Source organism: Idiotropiscis lumnitzeri, chromosome 1 (genome assembly GCF_059441095.1).
Source record: "Idiotropiscis lumnitzeri isolate Australia: NSW breed Sydney's pygmy pipehorse chromosome 1, RoL_Ilum_1.0, whole genome shotgun sequence".
In the NCBI taxonomy this organism is placed as follows: domain Eukaryota; kingdom Metazoa; phylum Chordata; class Actinopteri; order Syngnathiformes; family Syngnathidae; genus Idiotropiscis; species Idiotropiscis lumnitzeri.
The window spans coordinates 11,532,691-11,546,178 of NC_142391.1; the positions used below are offsets into that span (position 1 = coordinate 11,532,691).

Consider the following 13,488-nt stretch of genomic DNA (forward strand, 5'->3'; position numbering starts at 1 on the left):
ATCATCCTTTTCATTTTCACACACGCCAAGAGGAGGCAATCAGTGCTGCCCAGCGCAGCAACCAAATAATGTTTTTTTTTTTTTTTTTTTTTTTTAGTTCTATCATAATGAATCTGCTAATCTTTGTTTGGTGCTGAAGCATTGAAACATTTAAAACCCAGGGTTGTTTTGTTCAAATTAATCGGTATTTATGTCTTCAAATGACAGAAGCGAATACAAACAATTGGAAGGGTGTGGCAAGGTCCCCCTGTTGGAAACATGTGAAAACTGATTCCGTGATGGTGTTTATTTGGCAGCTAATGTGGCCAAGTCCATCTATTTTCATATTCATTACATGTCATCATCATGGAAATGCAGCCAATTGACCCTGTGCATCCCTGAGGGCATTTTTAGCGTTTTTTTTTTTTTTCTTCATCTAACCCCTCCTTCCTTTTGTCAGGGTTTGAGTGAACACGTGCGCAAGCCGCACCTGGTGCTTTACTAAAAGACCTACAGTGCTTTGATATTACACTCTTGAGAAACAAAAACTAGCATGCACTCTCACACACTTGTGCCACGGCGTACACATGTTCTGTCAAGCCCTATGTGCATCGGATATTCTGTCAAAGGAGGGTTTTCATACATGATAGAGACCGGCAGCTTAAATGGGAAGACAACCCATTTTCTTGACAAGAATTTGTTCTATGCAGGCCCACTGATCGAGCAGTAAACTCCACCTGTTTTTTTTTTTATCCATCTCAGAGGATGGCCATTTTGTCACTTCTATCAACTGAAAATGACATCACAGTTGCTCAAGGCTGAAATAATGAACAATCATGGCTCAGCTTCAGATAACAGGTGAGCTGGCATTGGTCGTTAGCTGAGGTTTGCGCAACTGGGACGTCATTTTCAGTCGACAGAAAGTGACAAAATGGCCGCCCCCTGAGTTGGCTTACGACAGGAGGAATTTACAACTTAATTTGTATTCCACAAACACGACATTAATCAGAATGCCGTTTTGACACTAGTAAAGCCACATTGAATATTTTTATTTTATTTTTATTTTGGGGTTGATTCCCCCTTGGAGTATTTTATTTGTACTTTTTCTACATCTCCTTGCTTTTTATACACATGGCATAAACAAGAGTGCCACAGAATCAGAATCCTTTGGACCACATCATTTCATGGTAGAATGACAGCAAAACAACAATTTGTAAGTTTTGAACATCCCAGTAGAAATAAAAGATGGACATAACCGATCTTCGTGGAGCCGATTGCTAATTAATCCTGTCTAGAAATGACTTGAGCAAAAAAACAAAGCAAAATTTGGTTGAAACCAAATTAGCTCTCACTCAATCAACTGGTTTGCATTCCAAAGGGAGCACAATACGAAGTCAGCCAAGGTCAAGGATCATTGCGAAAAAGTTGGCAACTTCGCCACACATCAAGGCATTGATTATGGCGCTACTGACGCGTAGCAAAGGAAAAATTGCAACCCTGTGGTGCGTTTTGAGGCTCCACAAAGACTATGATGTACAGTATTTATTTATTTATTTATTTATTTAATGAACCACAAAAACATGGCAGGATTCTCATGGAAGGAGTGAATTTCCAGAGATTGGGAAATAGTGACAATAAAGAAGCGAAGTTCACCGGTCATTTAAAATTTTAACCAGGACAAAACTAGTCGCTGCCGGTCAGTCACTCATAAATAAATGAGCAGCCAAACCCTGCACACTGCACGGAAATTTCATATTTGAATTTCACCGATAGAAATGAAGCATCCTGGCAATTCTTTGCTCAAAGACCATGCACGTGTTTATCTGTCTTTGAAGAGGTTTATGGTTTGGTTAACAATAACATTGCAGCCGGGTTAAAAAAAAAAAAAAGATTTCCCTTTTTTGCTTCTCTTGATAAGAATCTCTCAATCAATTTTATGGCTTTTCAGGACCCATGCCAGGACACAGAGGGGAAAGTCGGGTCTTGTAAGTAAATTACAGTAAAATGGCAGGTATTTCTCATCAAAATCAAAACAGACTTTTACAGGCTTACTGTCAAGGTCTATTACTTCAAATAAAAGAGGGTCGGTGGGTTCAGTTAGTTTTCCACCAGTTTTACACTTGGGATCAAAATGGGAAGAAAACATGGTTCAAAAGGTGATGTATGCTTTTGATTGGTAGGGCACGTGAGGCGCAGGGACTGGCGTGGGATTAGAAGAGTCCAGAGAATAGAGGGACTTCTGGGATGGATGGGGATTCAGGTTGACATCATTTTGGGCCTGGCCTTGACTAATGTAACGTTATCAATGTATGAGTTCAAGGGGCTTATTTAAGTGGATGACAGAGGATGGATGTGGAAAAGGTAAAAAGATATACATGATAAGGAGGTAAAGTCAAGTTATTAAAGAAATGGTTTGATTAAAAAAAAGTAGTTATGACATCTGTAGACTCTATCACAATAAGTGAATAAAATATTAAATATATGGATAATGTTCAGGTTAGATTGAGACTGGCACATATTTAATTGATTATGTGAATAGTGTAGCCAAAAATAATGAACAATGAACTCCTCTACATAACAACAAACTACAACCACAATAACAACGATATTGTTTAATAAATACCTCTCTGACAGTGCCATTTATTTTATTTTTTATTTTTTCGTTATTATTTTTGACTATTGTATTGTTGAATATTTGATTTGTGTGTGTATTTGTGTGACAAGTAGAATTTTCTTTTTTTTTTTTTGCATCTTGGCAAACAAATATATATTCTGAAGATTTTGTCATCAAGGTGAGTCCAAGGTGATAAAAAAAAAAAAAAGCCGTCTAGATGGTACAGTAGCTATGACCAATTTATCATGCTATTTGCCCTAAGTGCTATAGAATGTGATGCAGTGCTAGAAAGGGACAGGGTCTTTGTTTTCTTCTCATTAGCGAGGACCGTCTCACACTCCAACCTTGACTGCCTCGTCATTCCTTTAATTAATCGGTTCTCATCAACCTCACCTCCTCGTTCTTTCAAAATGCTCTACATGCTGCTATTTACTCTTTGCATGTTCCTCCAACTAAATGCATGTATTACTATTGTCATTTTGGTGGGCTTTCACCCCCCCCAAAAAGTCCCAGTATTCTCCGTGCGGGACCCCTGTCTGATTATTATGCCATTAAGCCTCTCCTCCTCTCATGTGAAAGAGCAGCAGAGTCCCTCTTCAATCTAAAGAAGTCCAGGGTTTTCTTCCCCTCCTTTCCCTGAAATTACCCGGCGACGCGTGCCTGAGTTTCTAATTGGCATGCCCGTCCCTGGAGACGGCCCCCTCCCTTCTTCCTAATGAAAAGCCTCGGCCTTAATTACACTTTCCAAACGCTGATTGTTATTGACAAAACTCCTGTGGCTCGGACAAACGACGGCAGATTAGCTCCATTACAGGCAGCCCTCCAAGAAGGGAAAGAGAGGGATTTCAAATCGACAATGCAAAGTGGGGGGGTCGGAGGGGAGGGGAGGGTCGGAGCTTTCAATTTCTTTCTCCATGTACCTTCCTCTTAATTGTTTAGGCCCGTGCTTCACTTAAGACATCTCCTTCTTCTCTGATGCCTCTTTTCTGTTCCATTGTGTTACTTTAAGCGAGGGGACAAAAGCCCAGTTATGTTACTTGGGAGAAAATGTTCATCTTTGTCAATAGACAGGATTGCTGATGGCAGCAATGGTAAACATGCGGATTTGGCCTAATGCTTTTGTTTGTCTGAAAAAGGTACATAGACTGTCTAACGCTGATAGTGATGCAAGGTCGAAAATCAACACCTCCCATCAAGACAGGCAGCGTACTCGTAATGCATGCTGTTCTATGTGGGTGAACATTGGGTGCAATAGGTGGAATATGTCACATCCATTTAACTCAAACGTGAAAATTCTTCAATTTCCACGTTATCATTTTTATTTGATCTTGTTCTCGACTGCATGTATTCAACTCTTAAGACAACTGGATTTAGACATGCGTAACTGTGCTTTTTTTTTTTTTTTTTCCAGGCTGAACAATATCAGATTTTCTGATTAATCTGACACAGAGCAGTTTGACAATGTGGGGGTGGGGGGGCTTTCATCGCCTCTCTAATGAGAAGCTGTGATACATCATGCCTTGTAGATAGCCAGTTGGTCATACCCTGGTCCCCCGACGCACCACACACACATACAGACACACGCACACACACACGCACACCCACAAGCACACCCAGGGCAGGAATAATAAAGCGTATTCTGAGAATATCTGGTCAAACAGCACCAATACGACACCAAATCTGACCAAACAGTTAGTGTGTCATTTCCAGAATACACCATCAACCATGACAGATGATGACAATATACTTGGGACTAGGCTCGCATCTTTATACGTATTTTTTGGGTAGTTTTCAGAAAACATGGTCTGCCCCGAGCGTCGGATGGCGACGCAGTTGGAGACGCAATCATTTTTTTCCTCTAAAATCAATCACCAGATTTGACTGTTTAAAATAATGCATATATAATGCAGAGATAAAATGTGATTTATGCTCTTGTTTGTGTGTAAATGTATTTGGAGCAGTGAATAATAGCCGTCGCGACTACTTCCTGTTTGGTAATTGAGTGCCATGCTGTTCATAATATGACAATTTTGACATTTTGTGTCCTCAAGGTACGTCAATTTAAACCTGTCCTTAACCTTGTGCTTCCGCTGGAACTATTTTTGGAACTAAAATTGGAAGTTCAATTGTTTCTCTCAAATGATGAAAAAGACTATTTTGTTTTTTTCGTGAAAACTGAGGACTTTACGCTTCAAGCATCATTACTAGTTTTACTGGTAGCGATTTTTTTTTTCACGCTGGTTGCACACACATTCTTGAGCGGGAGTCAGCAGGATTAGAAAGGTTCAGCTGCTGGCATTTTGTATTTTGTGAAGGGTTAGGATCCACAATGCCTCGTAAATAACAATTGTACATGATGGCCATTGCGCCAGCACAAATTTTTAACCAAATATTTCTGTATTTCAAAAATAATGTTTAAAAATAATTTAGTTTTGAGTGCACAGTGTTACTGTCCATGTACCAAACGTAACAACAGAGGGGATCCCGACATTCAATAATCTCCTGCGAACAAAGGACTGAGTGAACTATCTTTATGTCTTCATAGCGCACTGCAGGAAGTTTTGATTTAAAGCATTTGTCATTTTTAACTGGTTTTGAAAAACGTTCCGTTTTGCGCTCACATCACATTCTTGGACCATCTTTTCTGATAATAACCCATATATATGTATATATATATATATATATATATATACATATATATTATAAATTTTGAGTTAAATGAGTCAGTGTCTCTAAACCCAGTGCCTTTTAGACTGGACTAGGAACCAAATGAAAATCTCATAATCTTGTGTAAAATAATAGATCTTAGGTTATTGCTGGTCATGAAAATGTACATTATTTGGATGGAAATAATTTGTGTATTTTTACACAATGAATCTTTGGATGGAATATGCTTTAGTGTTGTAAAATCAGAAAAAAAAAATCTATTCACTGTGTTCGAAGTATTGTTGGATGAAGACGAGGTGGAAAATACCTTGTATTGTCCTTTTAAAAAAGGCTTTGCAGGCCTCACAAGAGGCCACACCATAGTGATACCCCGAAGCTATATCTCCACAGACCAGGCACAGCCTCTTGGGGAGGGAGTTCAACATGTATTCGCACTTTATGGATGAATCCTCCATGATGGTGCTGGCGCAGTCGTCATAGCGCTTGCGGCAGGTGCCGGCTCCAAGCCCGCCGGGAGTGAACATGGGTGGGGAGTCCAGGCCGTTGGAGTGGCTGTTCATGGTGCTGACATAGCCGCCGCTAGCGTCAGAGTTGCCGCTGGGACTATGGTGGCTGACCGTGTCGATGACCGAGGACGGACTGGATGGCTCCGTTTTTATGTAGGACCCGCAGCTGGAGGGTAAGTGCCGATCATCAGCGGCCATTCTATTCAGCAGCCTGTAAGAGGCGTGGTGAGAAATAGGAGGGGAAGAAAGAGGAGAGACAGACTATTACCAAGTGTTTTTATACAGTACAACTATCAAGCAGAATGATAGAAATATAGTGACCGTCACACGAAATTAAAGTACCAACATGATACTCGAAAAAAGGGGTCCCCAAGCAATGTACCCTCTAAGCTGCGCACCGGAGCAATTGCGCACTGGTATCACCCTTTCAGCGCAGTGCATTAAATGAATAAAATAAAATAGAAATAAATAAATAAATAAAAGAACCCGAGCTGTGTTTGCATTTTCTCTTTTCATATTCTCCTCAAAATAAGAAATTGAAAAGTTTATTTGGCAGTTGCGGTTGACGGAGCGAGGAAGAAAAAAAATGCAAAAAAATAAAATAAATAATAATAATAATAAAAAATAAAAAAATGAAAAAAAAAAAGACTGAAATGCAATGCGAACACACATGCCTTGTTATCATTGTCACACAAACATTGCTCAAAGCCACCGATATGAGTAGATGCAGCATTGTCCACTCGTCATACCATAGACGGAGCCTCCCCGAAATAATCGTGAGACATTTAGAGCATATTACCGTGGCGAACATATGAAATGTCGACGGTCATGTGTCGTGCAATTGACATGAGTTCTAGCAACCCAAGTGGCCTTTTGTCACCAATGCACGGGAAGCAAATGATCACATTTTCAGCTGGCTCAGTCAAACATGGAGGAAGACCCCCATTCGCTTGCATTGATTTCTGGACAAAGTCAATTTGAGCCGATCCATAATAAAAAAAAGTGTCAGAAATATTTCATCCTTAACATTTGCTTTCAAACTGGGGCTAATTTTTGCAAGTAACATACCTACGTCATGTAACATGTTATGATCTCTGGTACTGGTTTGGCCGACACGTTCATGGCTGACATTGCTCACTGTGGTCGAAGGAATGCTGAGGGAGTTTGTGTGAATGCTCAGACGCATGGAAAATTAGATGGAACTTTGTCCCCCAAGCAATGGGCCATTCGTTAGTGAGCGGTAGTGAGAAAGCTATATTTTAACAGACAATAACGGCGGTCATATGAATGGTTTGGGTTTATTGGTGTCTTGCATACATAACCCTCTCTGCGGAATAGGCAGGGTTAATATACAGGTTCCAAATTGAACCAATGAAGTCATCAAATCTGCTTCGACACGCGAAACCCAAGCCGAACATCCAACATTAAAAGACAAGCCGCTGGAGTTTTTATAGAGAGAAAAACCCTCTAAAATGGGGAAAGCTCATTTGAGAGACACAGATCACTAATTACAACTACATGCACCGGTGTCAGTGGCGCAAAAAAGGTCAGGGATCGCTGCTCCAAAAGAAAAGTCGTCGAATGCCGCTAACCAAACAACAATAATCAATGTCATGATTGAATTCAAACATGATCAATTAAATTCAAACACAATTATGATACGGGCTCCTGTGTGTGCACATAAATGGACAAACTCGTTTCATGAGCCATAAGCAATAATCCTCAACATTTTACACTGAGTACGCCCCCCCCCCAAAAAAAAAAATGGCTCACTCCACAAATATCAACATTAAAATACAGTAGCATCGTAGGCCTCTGTCTTCATAAGTAACGAGGCAAAGGTTTTATTCAGAATTTATTTTATTTAATATTATTGCACCGAATGCTATACAGTTTACATTCCACTCAAACAGTTGTTATCAAAGTGTGTTTTGTTCACGTGGTCACAAAAGAAACATCCTCTCTTCCGCTGCAAATAGAGTCTAATTTTAAATAGTTGAAATGATTATAATTATTTTTTGGACTGGCTGCAAACGGTACTCCGATTCACGAGGCTCCTGCAGTAGTCAGTCAGCACCTGCTTGGCTCGCTCTCCGCACTGCCTGTGCTTGGACAAAGCCACCAGAATGAGCGGTGAGCAATCAACAAATTGTTTATTTCAGAACAAATGATTACTCTCAACAATAATCACACCAAAACTATAAACCAAAACTTCATTCCATGTGACCGTCAACCCACATCTCTGTACTTCTCTGCCTTTGCTTTCTGTCTCCCTGCCCTCCAACTCCATCATCCAATCACAAATCACACTCGTTCTTGACCTCACCAAAATGACAGAACTCAAACAAATCTGCTCAACGCAACTACCGGCTTGCAACAATACTTGATAATTATTTTTACGTCGCACAAGAAAGATCCCCGCGTAGCGCACTCTGAGAATCACGACTCTACGCACATCCTTCACAGACAAGAAAGCAGAGAGGACCTTGGGTTGTCTCCTTGAGTCAGCAGTGAACCAAAAGGAAACGCGATGACAACATATCGACTGCTCCACTGTCTGTCTAATAACTGTATTTTGGAGTACACGCAGTCAATGATGTAGCGTGTGCAGGATAAAGTGCAGCAGTTCGCTTTTGGACAGTACAATGCGCTTTAAAATATTCTGTACTCATAGTAACAACAGGAAGCTTGCTGTGACCTTTAGCAGAAGTGAACTGGAAAAAATGAGAGCTACAACTTTGCTCAACTTGTTTTTTTTTTAGCAATTTAAATAAAGCGAATAAATGCGCTAGTAAATGGCAATAACTGTAATGTAATGTGAAGATTTAGTGACTTATTAAAGGGGAAGTCAACCCCCAAAAAGTCTTTGCAATAAAATTTTGTATCCGCATTCATTAGTCTAAACATGGCATTCTGTTTAATATAGCGTTTGTACAATATGAGTTAAGCAGCAAATTTCACACGTTTTTAGCCATCTCGGGCGGCGGCCATTATGTCACTTCTGTTGACTTAAAATGACATAACAGAAGCGCAAAGCTCAGGTCATGACAAATCACGGCTCACCTGATTTCTGAAACTGAGACCGAAGTGACAAAATGGCTGCACCATGAGCTGACTAAAAAAAAACCTCATATTCCACAAAGGCAATATTAATCAGAATGTCCTGTTTCAACTAGTGGGCCTGCAAAGAATATATTCATGTGAAGAATTTTTTTGAGGCTGTCTTCCTCTTTAAGATTATGGCAAGGTCATGCATTTTAAAACAGACACACCTCTTTGCATGAGCTACCACGATGGGGCTAAAAGGTCACCTGGACTTTGCTACATTAACAAGATTGAATGTTACACTGTTTATGCAGATTTGACAAATAGGCTACACGAGAAGAGCAGCAATGAAGCAAATTTGGGCCTTGGCACATTGCTCCATCAGCATATTGCCAACAAGTAGTAATGTTTACATATTTGACATACCAGAATAGGATTTACACCGCTGGACTCAGGCTGTCAGCTTGGAAGCTAGCTGTCAGTCTGTGAGCGCTTCTTGCTGAGGACAGGAAACCAGAGGCCTTTGCTATGTCTCCATTCAGTTGGCCAAACTGCCTCTCGCTCTCTGAGGATGATTTAATTGCAAGGGTGGGTGACAGAGAGGTTCAGGCCCAGGGGTCATTGGGTCAACCTTATTTTCTCACCCTGGCTTCCTAGGCCCGTGGAGATGGGGGTCAGTGTGTCAAATTAAATCTCATTCCTGGGTTTCTCTCCCTGCTGTCATGTATATTCATCGGAGCTCCAGGTGCCTACCACTTCTGGAAATTCACAAAAAAGGTTAACTGCTAAAATAAATAATAAAAAAAAATGCCCCATGTTAAAATCCATTGACCTTGACGAACAAGCCCATCAGCATGCCCAACCCTTTTTTTTGTCCTCAAATGAATCCAAACTAGGTTTTAAAAAAAAAAGTATTTTAGCTTGATTTAAGATGCACGCAAATATACTTTTTATTAGCGATAGCAATGTGTTATTCTTATTTGCTGCTTTAAAAAAAAATCCATTTGTACTCTTAAACGTCCTTGCAGACAGAAATTGAAAGGTGAATCAATTTCATGCCTTTCTAAAATAGAACTTGCCGCTCTTGATAATGAATGCAGATTGCATCTGCGTAAATTAATGCATGGCTCTGTTCATTTGCTTTATGTTCTCTGTTTCAGATGGATATGTGCACCTGTGCGATAGGGCACCTGCACTTGGCTTATTAAAGGCTATATATTAAAACGCAGGCGCATAAGATGGCTCCATTTAGCTTTTATTTCACAAATTCAGAGTAAGCCTAACCCCGGTTCAAAGGCCATCTTCAGGGTGACACTTAGCATAATTGCATAAGTGTCTTAACTGTTTCGCCTCCAGCTCAATGTGGCCATTTATTATAAATGTTCTGGCTAGAATTCCCTTAACTCATTCTGCCATGACACATTATTCCACTGCTATGCGTATGTTTTTAACAAGTCTGCATATATTGATTAATGATACTGAGGGAATACTAACCACTTGAACGTGTGGTATTAATCAAACAGTGTGGAGAAAAAAAAAAAAAAATCTATAAATATTCCGGATCTCAAATGGGTCCGTACTAATTTAAACCTATGAATTAATACCATTGTCCGAAGAATTATGAGCACTAAATATTTTGACACTCACAATAGGCGGGATTAATATTTCAATATGTGGGATAGGTACTAATTAGCAGGTATGCTGCACATTACGGCAGACACCTTCATGCTGTGAAATCTATCATTTTGTTTTACTTCCTTCCTCAAGCTCAGTACAAGCATTTCATATTCTATTGCCTGTCTGCCCAAAGGAGCGCAGCTCCTCTTACTGTTCCCTTTCTCATTTTCCGTCCTCTCCACCTTCTCCTTTTGTACCGATCAAAATTCATGCTGAGCAGAGGGATACGTGTGTGCTAACACACTGCTCACTTTGGTTTTAATCTGATCCCATCTGGTCCTACCAGCAACATTTCAGATCCCTAATATCATTCCACTGCTGTGGCCAGGATTAGCTGGCCCATGACTGGCAACACTTTTTCATACTCACTGTTCCTGGTCATCCGAAAGAAAAAGTGAAGAACGTTCATTCCGCCTTGTCTTGACACTTCCTTTCCCGGGAAGCAGAACTCGGACGATACTGTCTTGAGAGCGTCATCTAAATGAGCAAATTTGGACTTCCTGTGAAGACCTTCCTACTTCTTTCAGGAGGACATTCTCCTCTGTAGCCTCACATACAAATCACACAAAGCAACGCTAAAGGCTCAGCTCACACAATGCGTGAAACTGTTGATGTCTTTTTTTTTTTTTTAACCATCAAGGCCACCTGATGCCAACCACACAATTTTCGAGCATTTACTAACCTCATCACAAGGTGTCACATGCCCACTACCTCAAACTGAATGGAGGAGGGGGTTGACATGTGCAGGCAGGGTGATGGCGATATCAGATGCCCCAGTCGGGGCGGATTTGTCTAGAAGGCCCCAGGCGATGTGGTCTGATAAGCCACTGGTCCTGGAGTCAGGCGCAGGTAGGACAAACTCAATTAGCTTCTAAAATACCTCCTCTGAGCCTTGCTCAGCCTCTCCAGCAGAGTCAAAACCTACTGGCAGTCGCCATCCTGACCTCTCCTCCAAGGGCTATGACCACCTTTTACCGCTTCAACACACAACCGGGGACTTATTGGAAAAGCAATGACTGAAGGAGGGTGAGGGAGAACCTTCCAGCCAGAAAAAAAGTCAAATTAAGTTTGCAGGGTGTGCAAACAGACAAGGAAAAGCACAGTTGCCCCAGAAGGACTTGGAGCAGCCCTTTGGGATTCGAATATACAATCATCTTAAACATAAACTATGCTTTTTGTCTAACTGGTCCTACATTAATGACCATCATGGGAATATGGGGCAAATGTAGTCCTGGGGCAAGTGCTTTTCACCGTTGTTGAATGGTCGTTGATTTAAATGTGTGTTTTTGCTGCAGACAATATTTGAAAGATGGAATCCCAGTGGGGAAAAGTGGTTGGCTGTGGTTGCACTCCTTGGGGATTCATTTGGATATATAAAAATGAGACCCCTAATATTTCAGATTGTCAACCCTTAATCTTGTACTGGCATATACGTGCATGTGTGTGTGGGGGGTAATGAATGTGAGGCGCCTGCTCCCATCAGCAATAACAATAAAAATGAAGATAAAAACAGTACAAGAAAAGAGAGAAAAAGAAAGTAAGCGATACGTGATTTAAGTGTTTGTGGTTCCAGAGGAGATTAAGGGGCCCCAATCAATAGTCCATAGGCAAGGGGGCTAGTGCTGGTTTCCCATCGTGGGGACCTTGCCCTCCGCGGCCTCTACAATTAAGTCTCTCAGACTCCAGCACAGGATTATATTTAGCTGCTCCACAGCAATGCTGCTATCATCTTTATAAAGCAATGAGCTCACTCCACTACGACAACATGAGCCCCACGCTGCGGCCGCACCATATGATAGCCCAAACCGAGAAATACTGTAGATCACATCTATTGATCCCCGCCGACCCCCACCTCCTGCTCCTTCCTGTTGAGGAGATGCGGCTGGCATATAGGCTCTGCTTTTCGTCTGACGTAAACCGTCTGGGCCGCACAGGGCAGATCCAGTTCTTATAAAGGCTCGGGTTGAGGATGTTGATAGAAGCAAATGACTTGTGATGGAGATATTGTCAGTGGAGGCATGCGATAGGCGGGGCCTGGCGACTGGCTAAACCTCCGATTTTATAGAGCAAAAAAAAGTACAATCTTCTTTAGAACCCCAGTGGAGGACTTCCCTGCAGAATTGAACAGCTCATCATGCTGTCTGGGAAAAAAAAAAGAAGCTCATGATAAGTCTAGTCCTCAATGCCGTACGTTTGGGATTAAATGTCTAATTGTGTCTTTTCATTTGAAAAGATTAGTTCCCATTACATCTGTTCTGTGACATTGTCATGGTATAATTTGACAACATGAAATTACAAGGGGTGCATGATATATAAAAAGTCATTATTGTTTGACTTTAGACTACTGCTGCTACTGGAAAATATTTTGACAGTCAGCTATTCTTTGTATTAAAAAAACATTGTTTAGGAGCGATGCATGGTAAGTCGATAGGTCACTCACAATTTACATTTGCGGCCAGTTCGTCAATTCACGAATTGAAAGAAATAAATAATACTGTAATGCCTATTTTTTATTCCAAAAGTGTCACGGGAAATTATCGAATTTCACTTTAGGCGTTAATCGTTCAAAGTATCATTGGACAACTGATATTTTGAATTATGTAATATTTTTACTCTACTTGTGTGACACTTAAAAAAAAATTGTTTCTGACACGGAGAAAAAAAAAACATTTTGTCAGAGATGCATGTGGTATCGCGGAACATGTTTACATGGGGACAAACAGAAATATTATTCTAAAAGGGTTAAGGCTATTTAAGTCCAGTATAGCTCGCAGGTTTAAGACACAGTCAGTGTGCGTTCGGGGGGGGGGGGGGACAGAAGCATAGCGCCATGCATGAAATTGCTTCATTAATCTTCCTCTGATAGGCTGTTCTTGTTTAGGAGTCAACTCTACCTGCTTGAAACAAAGAGCCTCTCCTGCCTCCACCATAAACTAAAATTCCAATCAAAAGAGAAGGCGATCACAAATGGACAAAAACAGCCCTCAGATACACAAAATG

General features: G+C 40.9%; 1 protein-coding gene across 4 annotated transcripts in view; it reads right to left on the reverse strand.

Annotated features, from left to right (window-relative positions):
* esrrb (estrogen-related receptor beta) overlaps positions 1-13,488 on the reverse strand; it is a 45,048-nt gene that overhangs the window by 26,252 nt on the left and 5,308 nt on the right. For 3 of the 4 annotated variants that reach the window (XM_088316667.1, XM_088316686.1, XM_088316677.1), the window contains one exon: positions 5,568-5,977. In XM_088316667.1, coding sequence (XP_088172793.1) covers positions 5,568-5,977 — 410 coding nt within the window. Of the gene's footprint in view, positions 1-5,567; positions 5,978-9,237; positions 9,985-13,488 lie in introns of those variants that run through there. The other variant, XM_088316695.1, reaches the window with a different exon arrangement.